Below are 14,089 nucleotides of genomic sequence, written 5' to 3' on the forward strand. Positions count from 1 at the left end.
AGAGGTCTGGCCAGGAGTACAGAAGTGGGTAGGCCAGCATCAAGAGCTTTATTCACAGTATCAGTAAAGGAGAGTAAAGCTGAGGTTGTATCTCTTATATTCTTTATTCTCCCTATCTTTTCATTCATAACCACTTTTCTGCTTTTTTCATAATTATCACATTTTTATTATACAAAACATCATTGCATGCTGTCAACCAGATATGCCAAATACATGCAAACACTTCTTTAATCATTACATCCTACCTATCTTTTTCAACTCCTTTATAAAAAAAAATATAAAATCATTTACATATTATTTTTTTCAGTATTCGATTTATCTCCTGTCCTAATATTTTCCTTCTTTCACACTATAAAAAAGTATGCTCAACTACTTTTCCCTTTTTTACACACACAATGTAGCCTTTAAGATAACTGCTTGTATGCCATGGACTTTACTGGAAGTTTATTTATTTTCAATCTTTGCAAAAATGCTCACATCTTTAATGACCCCAGATCTTTTTTCCTACATGTAATAGCTTCTCTAATTTTACTTTCTCTTCCCTATCAGTGGGTCAGTTGTATAACATTTATATATAATGTTTTTATACCAACTTTTCCTATATATTTTTTTGCTTGTATTACATTTATTTATTAATTAATTGCTTGATTTTCACTCATTACAAACAAAAAAAAAAGACTTTTCCAGTCTTTTATGTTATTCATATATTCAGCAGCTTCTTCCATATTTTTTCATGCCTTTTACACTTCCTGGATTTTATCAATTTGAAAATATGCACATATTGTGCATTTGGTATTTTAGTCTCAACATCATCTTTGTTTTTTTTTGTTTGTTTTTTTTTTTTGTATGTGCCTGTGAGTGGTATGTAAGAAGAATCACAGCAGGGCTATCCATCTAGCAGTATGAGCCTTGGCTGTAGATGATTGTCACTGTTAGAGTGACAACCTGACCCTATGTAGAAAATGGGGGAAAAGAGGTTGTAGATGGATTCAGTACACAAAATAAAATGCAATAAGCCCAAAACAAAATACTGGATTTATTAAACCCACCCCCAATCTTTTGTATTGTCTAGTATACCGCTTTCTACAGAATTTAATCTAGAACCCCAAATTGCATGAAAAATGACTTCTAATAGATCATTTTCAGTCCTTCCTGGAAACATAAATACTCTACATAGCCTAGCTTTCCTAATATTACTAAATACGTATTAAGTAAACCTTTCTTTTTCTAGAAAGATACGTCATATGATTTCCATGCAACAATCATATCCTTTATGTCTTGTATTAAATCTTTCTTCTGATTTAGAATAATCTGCCTATCTCCACATTTAATATGTAAAACTTCAATATCATGCCTAGTAAAATGTATCATAGGTTCATAGATTAGTACTAGGCTAACTGCCCTTGTGGGCCATTTTAAGCCTAGGCAATTACTCCATGTGAGAGTCAAACCCTGCACCTTGTGTTTGAAAGGCAAACACCATAACCATTATGCCAACCTCCCACCCCATCAGTTCTCTTTATTTCTCCAAATAGCTTACTTTTTCTCTACCTAAATCTAATACAGCCATACTGAGAAGAAAACAGAAACCCTTCATGACAGCACTTGCATATACCTTGTTTTAAACCATTAAAACAGTATTATCTGCATAACACATCATAATAGGTAATTTCACGATGTTCCTGTAAATGCAGTTTGCCTTACAATTGCTTCTTTGTAGTTTTTCTTTAGCAGCATTTATTACTAAACCAAGAAATATAATTCTTATTGGACATCTCTGATATACCGCACTGTTAACTTCAATCTGTCTGGTTCACCAACCAACTACTAACATTTTTCTCGTTGCATTTTCATAAATAACTTTTGAAAAAATTAATAATTATCTCTAGAGTACCGTTAAAATATTCCATAATTGGCTATGACATATATTATAATATTCCTTTTTAATGTCACATGAAATCAGTTTACCATCATTTTGGTTTTGTATTGACTACTTCCTTAACTATAACCAACATGTCTCTACTATCCTTTCTTTTTATCCCGTATACTCTGTAATCAATTACCTCTTTTATGATATTTTTAAACCTTTCTTGAAAACTCATGGCTATTTTATAAACAGCATCACATATTGATTTTTTTTTGTGTCTTTCAGCTTTTCCCGGTTGGGGGTCGCCACAGCGGAACTCCGGTCCGCTAATGATTGGCAGATGATTTTTACGTACCGGCTTGCCAGGCCTGACGCACAACCTTCAGCGAAGGCATGCCCATTCACGCATGTCTCCACGCAGAAGACGCTCTAGCTGAGAATCGAACCGGACAGCGTCTTACTGTGAGGCGACAACGCTACCGCAGCACCACCACCGCGATTACTTAATGGTTTCTTATCTCCTTTCTCCCAAATAAGTCTAATAATACTTCTACACATTTTTCATGATTTTATGCCTTGATTCATCCATTCACTTATCACTTTACGAAAATATTTCAGTTCTTCCTTGCTCACATTTCTGTAAAATGTGTAATCAATACCATCTTCCCCAGAGCAGACTTGATTATTCCTCTCTCTGTGCACTTTTGAACTTCCTCAACAGTAATTTATCTGTTTAATGTAGCCCTCTTCTTTAGAAACGTGCTTACCTCCCCATTTTACCTACTATATAATGTGTTTCTGTGCATAAGTAGCTTCAAAGAAAAAAATTCAACAGCTTTAATTATTTCTTCTTGTTTATTGACTTTCATACCTTTCTTAATCTGCATCCCCATTAATCTGCTTTTGTTATACTTTATTTGCTTACTTATGTATCACATTTGTTTACCGAAATGGTTTGACTAGGTAGACAAGCCGCCCCTTTTCAGCAATGGTTCCATTAGAAAAGCACCACAATAAAATGAGTAAACAGTAAAACAGCAGCTAATACATTTTAGATAATATGGATAAATACATTTTAGGTAAATATTAGAGAGTCACAGTTTGATAAAGATAGTTTATAGCTGATATGGAAACAGTACACAGTAGAATAACATATCAGAAAGTGTAACATTTGAGAATAAGAAACTGAAAACAGATTATTTATGATTGACATATAATGCAGTTTGTTACAATGCTTTATCTCAGAAAATTTTTGTAAACTGTGAGGTTTACAATAAGCATAGGAGGGTTTGTGAAGTGCAAAGTGCAGTAGATCAGATCATGGTTATACCAGAAGGAGCATCCTTAAAAAAGGATTAATCTCCTTCTGTCTTTCTACCTTTACCAACATATTTTTTTTTCCTTAATAACTTAACTCTTACATTTGCTTCAGTCTGCATAAATATTATTTGTTTTCTGCATCATTGCCTTCTCATTATTACTTGTCATCACTTTGTCTATTTTTTACATTCTTCCTTGTACATTTATTTATTTATTCTTATACCACAAACATTCTACATTAAAATACTTAATTTTATTTTCTAATCAACCCACCACTCTAACCAATTCCTATAAAAAAATACTCATTTGTAAATGTTGCCTTACACATTGTAATACCTATAATTTTGATCAGTGTCTATTTGATGTCTTACATCCCTTGTCTTTTTCAGTAATAAACTGTTTGTGTCCAGACACAGCCCATAATGCTACATGATCAGTAATCCACAAAGTGCTAGTATTAGCTTCCTGTATATTCTCTGAGAATACAAAACAGTCAATTTTTGTTCTTACCTTTTCCTTCACATTAGTATATTTATGTTCCTGTCCTTCATTAAGTCAAATTGTAAAAAACATTTTTTTACATACTTAACTTTTCTCCCTTTTTCTTTTTGTTCCCCTATCAGAGTTAAAGTCTTCCACAATTGGTAGGAGACTCTGCAGCAGCTATTACTGGCTCCTCAGACCACTTACTGGTTTCCTGGAATCCATCTGGTATAGCCTTTCTGGCCACTATGGACTGGGGGCTCAGACATGTTCCTCTTCAGCTATTACAGTGCTCAGTGTGGCCATTTTAGGTGTGGAAGACAACTCAGGAGGATTTTGGTGTGGCCGGGGAAAGAGATTTCTTGCTCAGGATTATATGCCTCCCCTTCTTAGTCTTCCAGGGATGTTCCTAGAAAAAATGAACAAAAAGTTAATCATTCTGATAGATGATTTCTGTATGTAAAAATGATGTTCTTGCCCTAGCCAGGAGTTTGTTGCAGACTGACAACACTAGGTGCAATGTGCCTCCTTCTGTTCCTTATTCCACCACTCAAAATAATTAGGATGCTCTTTCAGATAATTCTGACATGGACAGAGATAGGGTTATGTCACCTGAGAGTTACAGAACCCAAGACTCTGATTCTGTAGACACTCTGCCTGAAACTGTACAAATTAAGGCTTTCTCCTTATCTGAGACTTTCTCTAGAGATAAGGATATGTTTTCTCGGGAAAAGGTGGATATTCCCCCTGAACTGCACAGATACTATGATTTATTAGAGCACAAAGCCACATGTACTGTACCCATTCCTCTAATTCTGCCAGCTTTGGAGGATGCTTTTAATGCTGCCTGCAGCACTCCTGATTCTCAGCAATACAAGGCAGATAAACTGTATGAAGTCTCACAATCTAGTAAATATCTCTTTTGTCATCTTATATCAGATCAGCAGCTCTCTCTCTCTCTTACCGTTTCTACTGCAAACTGGCTCCTTACCACCCCTCACCTAGTTTCTGGGGGAAAAGAGGATAAGCTGCCATGTCGACATACTGGTTAATATATTATTTTCTTCCTCTACTTGAGCTTTTAGAATTCGTAATTACCAAGGCCATATGTAGAAGTTTATGCCAAACATGACAGCAGTTTGAGAGAGCTTTTTGCTTCCTAGCATCATGAAGTCAGGTCTTACTTAAATCATATTGTTTCTAACCTGTTTCATGTTTCTAAACATGACTTAAAAAGTGTGTATGGTCATGCTGATACTTTTCCAGGGAGTCTGCTTTAGCTACAGTCTTGTGAAGATTTGTCTGGGTACATAACCAAAAGTTTTCAAAGTATTTAAAGTCAGAAATGTTGTATTCTCTTCTGGATATAAAGTTTTATATGAGCCTTCTGCTACACAGATCCTGAAACAATGGGATGAGAGGGCAGGTGGGGACAAATTAGTCCCCAAAAGAAGGGAATTTTTCTAAAAAAAAGATCAGGTGCCCTCCTCAGAATGACTGCAACAAACCTGGTCACCTTCCCTCACCCTCCTGCCCCTGTATCTCTTCCTCTTTCACATAAATTAGCCCTCAATGCTCTCTTTGGCAATAGATTGTCTCAGCCAAATGTGTTTCAAAGGTGATTCAGGAGGGTTACGGTTAGCAATGGATAGTAAACCCTTTATCTTTCAGGGGGATTCCCCACCCCCACCCTCTCAGTCAAATTGAGTTTTTTTTCCAAGCTCTCCAACATGTTAGAAGCAGGAGTCATAGAGCATGTTTCTTCCTATCAAATAAGAAAGGGCTCCAGAATGTTTCAGGTCCCAAAAAAGGAGCACTTCTGGAGAACAATTTTAAAATAGTTTCTCAATCTTTTTGTAAAGATTCCAAAATTCAGGATGTTGACCCTTCAAACAGTGTTGAGTCTGATCCCTTATCAGAGTGTTATGAGAACTTTAGACCTCAAGTATGCTTACCATCACATTGTAATAGCAAGACGCTTCACGAGATTTCTAAGATTTTGTGCATCTGGGTCACATTGTCATTTCTCTGCCTTACCCTTTGGGCTTTCTATTGCACTAAGAGTGTTTACAAATTGTAAAACCTTTGTGCTCTGCCCCACTGCAGAATGTAGGGTATTCATATTTTTCCTTATTTAGATTTGCTTATTTGTGCAGAGTCTTATCCCAGCTATGGGGAGTCCTTAATAAAGGTGTCTTCTCTTCTAAACCATCTGGGTTTCCAGATAAATATGCAAATATCTTCCCACACTGCATCACACAGGATTGTGGTTCTAGGTTACCTAACAGACTCTGCATCTCGAAAGGCATTCCTTCCTCAGGAGAGGGTGGATTTGTATCTGGAAGTCTGCCTGAACTTTTCTTGCCAGTCTCGATCTAGTGACAGATAACTAGGTTTCATGGCTTCTACAATTCTCGTGATTCTCTTTGTCAGGCTACATATGAGAAAGATTCATTGCTACCTCAAAAATATGTATAGCCAACATTCTCATCCCCTGGAGTTTCAAATTCCATTCTTGGGCTTTTATCAGTTCAAAACTGCATTGATGGTGAGACCAGATGTCTCACAATCTAGGTCTCCCTTTTTTCCTCCACCTACCCAAACTCAGTCTTCATTGATTGATTCATTAGGTTATGCTTTGGGTGTAGTTTCAAAGGAGGTAAAAGTGAAAGGACTGTGGGACAGTTCAGACAAAACAAAACACATTAGTATTAAAGAAATGTTGGCTGTGATTCAGGCTGTAAAGTCTCTACATCATCTTTGGGACCCAGGTCCTCTCCAGATCATTACAGATACCACAGTTATGTGTTACAGAAATGGAGGGCACAGGGTCATCCCCTTTGTGCAAGCTGGCATTGATAGCTTGGGAGTTAGCTCCTCAGGATTCTTTGTCACCAAGCATCTTACATGTCGTCTGAGCAAAACATAGTGGCAGACAAGCTAAGCAGATCCTCACAAGTAGAAACTCAACAAAGAGGTCTTCCAAGAACTGATCAAGATATTTGGAACACTTCAGATTCTTTTTCAGGACTCCCTACAAGCAGGTCTGGAGAATTATATGTTCTTTCTTTTCCCTGGTTGTGGATGTTCCTATATACATTTCTACCCTTTCCAATGATTTCTAGGATCATTTTGAAGATTCAGAAAGACTCCACAAAAATCATTGTGGTGACTGCCTTCTAACCCAGTGAAAAATTGGTTCTCCCTCTTATGGAATTCATCAGGGGCAGTTACCACAAGCTTCCTTATAGACTGGATCTACTCACAAAATACAAGGGGAATTATACACTCTGACATCAAACAACTTCAACCGAATGTCTGGATGCTTCAATTTTGATACTTTTTTAGGTACCGGTTTCATGAGGATGTGCAGCAGTTACTGAAGAAGGCAAGAAAACCTGCTACTAGAAAATGATGTATTGGCAAGTTGAAGAGATTTTTTAGTTGATGTCTAGCCAATGACCACGGATACATCAGGGATTCTGTACAATTGGTGCTCAAATATTTGCTTGAGTTACTATCCTCTAGCCTCACTTATTCCTCTGTAAAAGTTAATTTTGCAGCCATTTTAGTATGTCTGCCACTGGATCCCTCTTTCTCTTCTCTGTTTATAGTCGGACAGTTTCTAAAAATGCGTTTGACATCTGAGACCTTCTTATTAACAGGTTTCTCCTCCTTGGGATCTCAGTTTTGTGCTGGAGAAACAACATTTCAGTCTTTGAACCATCTTTTTAGGCTGACTTAAGATTCATTAGTTGTAAACTGCTGTTCTTATTGCTTTGACATCTGCAAGAAAAGTATCTGAATTCCAAGCTGTCATAGTGGGGGAATCCACCATGTTTTTTTCACAAACACAAGGTCTCTGTTTCCACAAATCCCTCTTTCTTGCCCAAGTTTGTTTCAGAGTTATACTACATCAGGCCATCACTCTCTGTGTTTGTTACACGGATCCTGAAAACAAGGGAGGGAAGGTTCTACACACTCTGGATATGCATAGGCAAATTGGGTACTATCTTGACAGAACCAAGCCCTTCAGGAAAGCTAACCAGCTATGTATTTTCTATTCTGGGACTAAACAGACTATTTTCAGGTAGCTGTCTTCTGTTGTTGTGCTTTGCTATTTTCACCACAGAAAAATGCATTCCAGGCAATGTTAAGGCACACTGCACTACTGCCTTAGGTTTTGCTATGGCATACTGTAAAGGGTTGGACTCGCTAGAGGCAGCAGTATGGTTCTCTGTCCATGCATTTATAAAGCAGTACAAGCTAGATTACTTTTTCCATGTCCACACAGGCTTTGATAGGATCATTTTCCAGGGGCTACTTGATCCTTATCCTTCGTCTTCCCAGGTTTAATAAGCTATGGTAGTTTACCCGTGTGCTACTGCAGCAGTGAGAATGGTGAACATAGTACATTTCTGCAAGTTATCCACAAAAAACAATAAAGTGAACTAACAAACTAAATAAAAAAGCTGGAAGGAAACCACAATTAGAATTTATTAATAAAACATTAAACAGCGCATTTTTTTCTAAACATAAGACTCCAGCACTACCAGGTTACAATTCATATCATACCTTCCGGCCTCAGTTACCTGATCGCAGTACAAAGGGCGGAGGTGTATCCATATTCATCAAGGATACCCACATCTCCAGGTTAGTGGCACAGCATGACGCCCCAGAGATCATCCATGCGCAACTATCAGCAGGCAAAACCACATTTCAAGTCATAGCCTGTTATAGATCGCCCACTATGTCCCAAGATGCTCACTCAGCATTCCTTGAGGCATTGGAAAATATAAAGGTCCTACCCAACACCATAATTTTGGGTGATTTCAACTACCCTGGTATAGACTGGGCGAACTACCAAAGTTCTAACTCCTATGCCCAGCGCTTCATAGACTTTATAAATTCAAATGCCCTTGAACAACTGGTATGTTCTCCCACTAGAGGGGACAAACATATTGGATTTAGTCATCACAAATATGGGCGCCCATTGTACCACACCCGTTATCACTCCCTGTCTGGTCAGATCAGACCACAAACTGATAGCCCTGGACATCCTCGCCCCTCCACCTCCCCCAGTCAAAGAAACCATCGTAAAAAAACTTTCCATAGCAAACTTCAAACTACTTGCGTCAGAAGTGGAAAGCTTCACTATTCCCTTGCAGAAGGATAATGATATCCAGGATTCAGAATCCTACACCAAGGCACTTTATATACATCTTCAGGATTGCATGGACCGTGCTATCCCAAATAAAACCAAGACTCCTTCCTCAAGCAAGAAGAAACCAGTCTGGTGGACCCCGGCCATACGCAAACTATACAATAAAAGGAGGAGACTTGTACAAAAAAAGGCCAAATCTCAAGTAAAACAATCATCCCTGATCAGCATTAGTAAGAAATTGAGGGCCCTCATCAAGTCAACTAAAGCCAATTTCAAAAATAAAGTTGCCAAGGATGCCAAGGATAACCATAAGGCCTTCTATGGTTACATCAGAAACCTAAACGGCAACGCTCAGGTCTGTTCTGAGCTAGTACAAAATGGAACAAAATACACTGACCCCACTGACATTGCCAACATCTTGGCTGACAGGTTCAGTGCAAATCCCCCCCCCCCACCACCTGCAGGGCCTATTACTATTCCAGGGGATTGTGTAACTCCAATTATTACTGATACGTTGGTTAATAAGGCTTTATCTAAAGCTAAAACACTGCCTCCATGGGACCAGAAGGTGTCCCGGGTTTTGTCATACGTGAGCTCCAAAATGAATTAACCCCGCATCTGAATACCCTGTTCAGTCTCAGCCTCTCAACAGGATATGTGCCCATAGAATGGCGCACAGCAATGGTGGTTCTGCTGCACAAGGGTGGGCCCACAACCGACCCTGGGAACTACCGACCAATAAGCCCGACCAGTCTGATCTGTAAGGCAATGGAGCGAATCATTATGGAACTCATAAATGGAGAGATTGGGAACCTCCAAACACTTGACCCCACACAGTTCAGATTCGTCAAGGGCAGATCATGCCTCCTGAACCTGGTGGACTTCTTTGAGACAGTTACTCAGGCTATAGATAAGGAAAAGGAGGTACACACGGCTTACCTTGACCTTGCTAAAGCATTTGACACCATTCCCCATTTGGGTATTATTGATAAACTCACCAACCTGGGCATAAACCCTTATGTCACAAGATGGATCGCAAACTGGCTCTCAGGCAGATCCCACAAAGTAAGAGTAGCGGGATCTATGTCCGAATCCAGACCAGTAATGAGCGGTGTGCCTCAGGGCTCTGTCCTGGGGCCCCTCCTGTTTGGCATATACTTCTGAGAAGTACAGGCAAGCATGGTAGGGCTGTGGCTGACCAAGTTTGCGGACGACTGCAAACTGGGTTCTATAATAGAGTCTCCGGCTGACATGGATATCCTCCAGAAGGGCCTTAATGAGACTGATGCATGGTGTCAAAGCCATGGTCTCAAGCTAAATGCTAAAAAATGCGTAGTAATCCCCTTTGGAAAAAACAGAGTACCTGCGAACTACTACATATGAGGTAACCCCCTGAAATCTGAAGAAGTAATAAGTGATCTAGGGACCCAAGTAGATAGTCAGCTTTCCTTTGATAACCATGTTGCCAAGGTGGTTAGAAAATCCTTCTGTGTGACCCATCTGATCACGGAAGGGTTCGCATCAAGATGTAAGGATGTAGTGGTGCCCCTCTACTCTTCCGTCATCAGACCCATTATTGAGTACAATGCACCAATTGGAATGTACCTGGCTAGGCATCTCCAGCAGCTGGAGGGACCACAGAGGTACCTCACTAAGAGGATTACTGGCCTCAAACAGTTGCCCTATGCAGCACGATTGAAAAAACTAAGGCTTTTCTCTGTTGCATACCACCTTCTCAGAGGTGATCTCTGTCTAACATACAGAGCCATGTCCAACCCAGAACTGTTGAACATGCTCCATTTTAGCAAAACCAAATCTACTCGAGCTACATGCTCTAGAGATATAAACCTCAGCACAACAATGAATAGAACATGCTGAAGGGATAGATTCCCTTCGCAAAGACTCCCCTTGCTATGGAACAAGGTCCCGATCTACATAAGACAGAGCCCCTCACTATCACTCTTCAAGAGGAACCTTGACGAGTGGATGGGTAACAGAAAGTTCACACCAGGGATCATACCAACAGCTCTACTAGATAGGGGCCAAGGGTACTAGCTGCTAGATCAAGGGTCTAGGGAACTAACCAAAGGGGCGGTGAATACCGCACAATGTGGCTGGGCTAATATATGCCTTCGGGCAGATAGCCCAGTACCTACCTATGAACCTATCAGACTGTAAAATGCTTTGAAATGCATTTAAATACTAACTAACATCATCACATGACCTACAAATTAATGTTTAAGGCCTTTCCTTTTTAAGGAAAGCCACAAAACCTTCCCTATCATTAAGACCAGGTGGGTGGCAGGCACCAACCTTATTGCCATGAATACTGCAGCCACCCTAATTCATCCTCAGCATTAAACATACTGTTAAAATGTTTAATTTCATCCAACACTAAGAATTTAAAACCTACTTTGCACATACTAACTTTATAATGCTTCCCAAGTGCATTTCTTTCATCTTTAATTATTGCAGCATGTTTATGTTCATCACTCTCTTATAGAGTTCCCTAGTAGTACGTCCTACATAAAATGCATTGCAGGAAGAACATATTGCTAAATAAACAACGAACCTTGATTTACAAGTATATCTTCACTTGTTTTCTATACTATAACCATTAATGCATACACAGGCTTTAATTTATTCTGAAAGAGATTTTTAAAACTCCTCCCTCTTTTTTGCACAAACACTGGGGCATCACCTACTGCTTTAATAACCTCAGAGTAACATTTTAATAAATTCCATTTGACATTAATAATTCTTTTAATAGCTTCAGCATAGATACAGTTAGTAATTTGCATTGAAACTCTATAATCTACCGGTTTATCACATTTAACTTTCTCACTTTTGTTCTCTCTCATTACATTTACCTCTTTAAATTTATCTATTACCAAATTTTCAGGGTAGCCCATAGTGATAAACCTGTTGCATAAAATCATACTTTCATTTTTGAAGTCATTATCTCTGTCAGTTAACTCCCTGACTCTCAGTAATTGTCCTTTTACAATATTAATTTTAGTTTTTTTAGGATGCATACTACTATAATGTAAAACAAAAGCCACAACAACAACAACTACTACTACTATAATGTAAAAATGCTTTATTCTGTATGTCACTTTTGCAAAGAAGAGTGGGCAAATATTGCCAAGTCAAGATGTGCCATGCTGATAGCCTCCTATCCAAGAAGACTAAATGCTGTAATCAAATCAAAAGGTGCTTCAACGAAGTATTTAAGGGTGTGCACACAACAAAGTGTTAGTTTAAGGGTGTGCACACTTATGCATATTGTACATTTTTATTTTTAGATTTTTTTTTCCCTTAGATTTGTTTTTCAATAGAATTGTGCAGGTTATAGGTCACATTAAAGGTGGGAAACGTTTTGAAATGATTTATTGTGGTCTTATTTTTTATATCACAAAAAATGGCATTTTAACAGGGGTGTGTACACTTTTTATGTCCACTGTATGCACATTTATGAGCATTCAGAAGTATTAGTGCTCATTTAACATTTCTTTTTGTTGGGATTAGTGCAAAGTATTTTGATGACTTCTGCAATGATTCTTTAGAAATGTGCGTTTATTTTCTTTGTATGATATGTTTCTTTAAATTATGAATTTGCCATTTTAGAACAGTATAAGCTACTGTTCGGTTAAATATGTGCATATCTTGGCTTTGAGGGCACAGCCTTGCACATGCTTTATAGCTACCACAGTCATTTCTGAAGCAGTGAACTCTGGTTGACTTCAGTCTTGACTGTCCATTTCTGCTGAGTCCAGCATTTCTAGACTCCACAAATGTGCAAGCCTGGTTTACAGAAATTGTAAGGGAACAGTACGAATATTACTGTCAGCCCTCATCAGATTAGTTTACATGGAACAAATTAGTAATGAATGTGGCTTTTTAATGCACAAAGTTGCAAAGTGTTGCAGCTCACCAAATTTTTCATACTGGAGGAGTAACATTTTCATCAAGGGATTTGCATGGGCCAGAATGCCTTTAGCTAATAAGTTAACCAATGTAAAATATTAATTTGAAAAATACTAAACATCAGCATTTACTCTTCCAAACAATATTTTGTAAAGGAATGTTGTCTCTGCTTTGGCACACAACAGAAAAATGTCTGGTATAGAGAAAGGCAGCCTGTGTAGTCAGCCAAAATGGTTTGCAAACTTGCTACCTATGGAGTTCTATCAGAAGTGCTTCATAATGAGGCATGACTTTCTCAGAGCATTAGCTTAGTTTATCTGTCATTTTTTCATTATTTATTTATATTTATATTTTGCTTGGCACTTATGAGTAAAGTAGCCATTATATCAAGTGTATCTTATTCCCAAGACTAAGACGTTGCCAAGAGCACACTATTAAAACCACACACAGCAGAAATGTAAAGACATTTAGTTTGAAATTATGAGCAGTTAACTGTGTGTAAAGCTTTATTTTCTGTGGTTTTATCAGAGCAGAGAAGTTAATGGCTCTTGTTCATTGTTTTAAAGGGAATACATATTTTATCAGCTTTTTATCTTTTTCTATACCAGATGTCACTCAGATGCTGGATAGTAAATAGCTGAATAATAAACATCAAAACATATTCTAGCTTTATCTAAGAAATTGATAATTTGTACATCTGATGTCGCTGAGGTTACTCTGGATGCATACATTGCTGTCTTACCCCTTTATAATTGCTTTACAGGTTTCAGAAAACCAACATGAAGAACTGCAGAATGTCAGAAAACACATCCATTCCTGTTTCACTAACATATCATGTTTCTTAATGCCACATCCTGGTCTGAAAGTAGCAACCAACCCACACTTCGATGGACGACTAAAAGGTTTCAGTTTAATTTTAATTCAGTACTGCCACTGACTAACACTAATTCCTGTATAAGAAGATAACAACACCTGTTACATTTTCTTTCAAAATAAGGCATAGGTTAGTGATACTAGTTAAAGTGACAAAACGTACGGCTCTGTTAGACTACATATCTCTTTTGTAACTTTCTGTAGGAGGTGTGGAAATTTCTCAGACTGGATGTAGTAAAGTGCGTCATAAAAAGGCTATTGTCATAACTTGAATCCGTTGCTAGCACCATACAAAGTTTGTCCACCAAACCTGCTGTTGTTAGCCCATTAAAAGGTGGAACTGTACCGTATCCTTTATTAGTGCTACAGAAAGGGGTTGGTGTCATGACTTGAATTCATAGTCACAGAATTGGACACAAGTTATAGTAAATTCTTGTGCAGAGTTAAAAGAGAAA

General features: G+C 38.2%; 1 protein-coding gene across 2 annotated transcripts in view; it reads left to right on the forward strand.

Moving 5' to 3' along the window:
• Nucleotides 1–14,089, forward strand: part of ATL1 (atlastin GTPase 1) — a 903,853-nt gene that overhangs the window by 662,423 nt on the left and 227,341 nt on the right. For both annotated transcript variants that reach the window (XM_044074302.1, XM_044074301.1), the window contains exon 8: nucleotides 13,525–13,663. In XM_044074302.1, coding sequence (XP_043930237.1) covers nucleotides 13,525–13,663 — 139 coding nt within the window. The remainder of the gene's footprint in view (nucleotides 1–13,524; nucleotides 13,664–14,089) is intronic.

This window comes from Protopterus annectens, chromosome 6.part0 (genome assembly GCF_019279795.1).
Source record: "Protopterus annectens isolate FY-2018-M chromosome 6.part0, PAN1.0, whole genome shotgun sequence".
Lineage (NCBI taxonomy): Eukaryota > Metazoa > Chordata > Ceratodontiformes > Protopteridae > Protopterus > Protopterus annectens.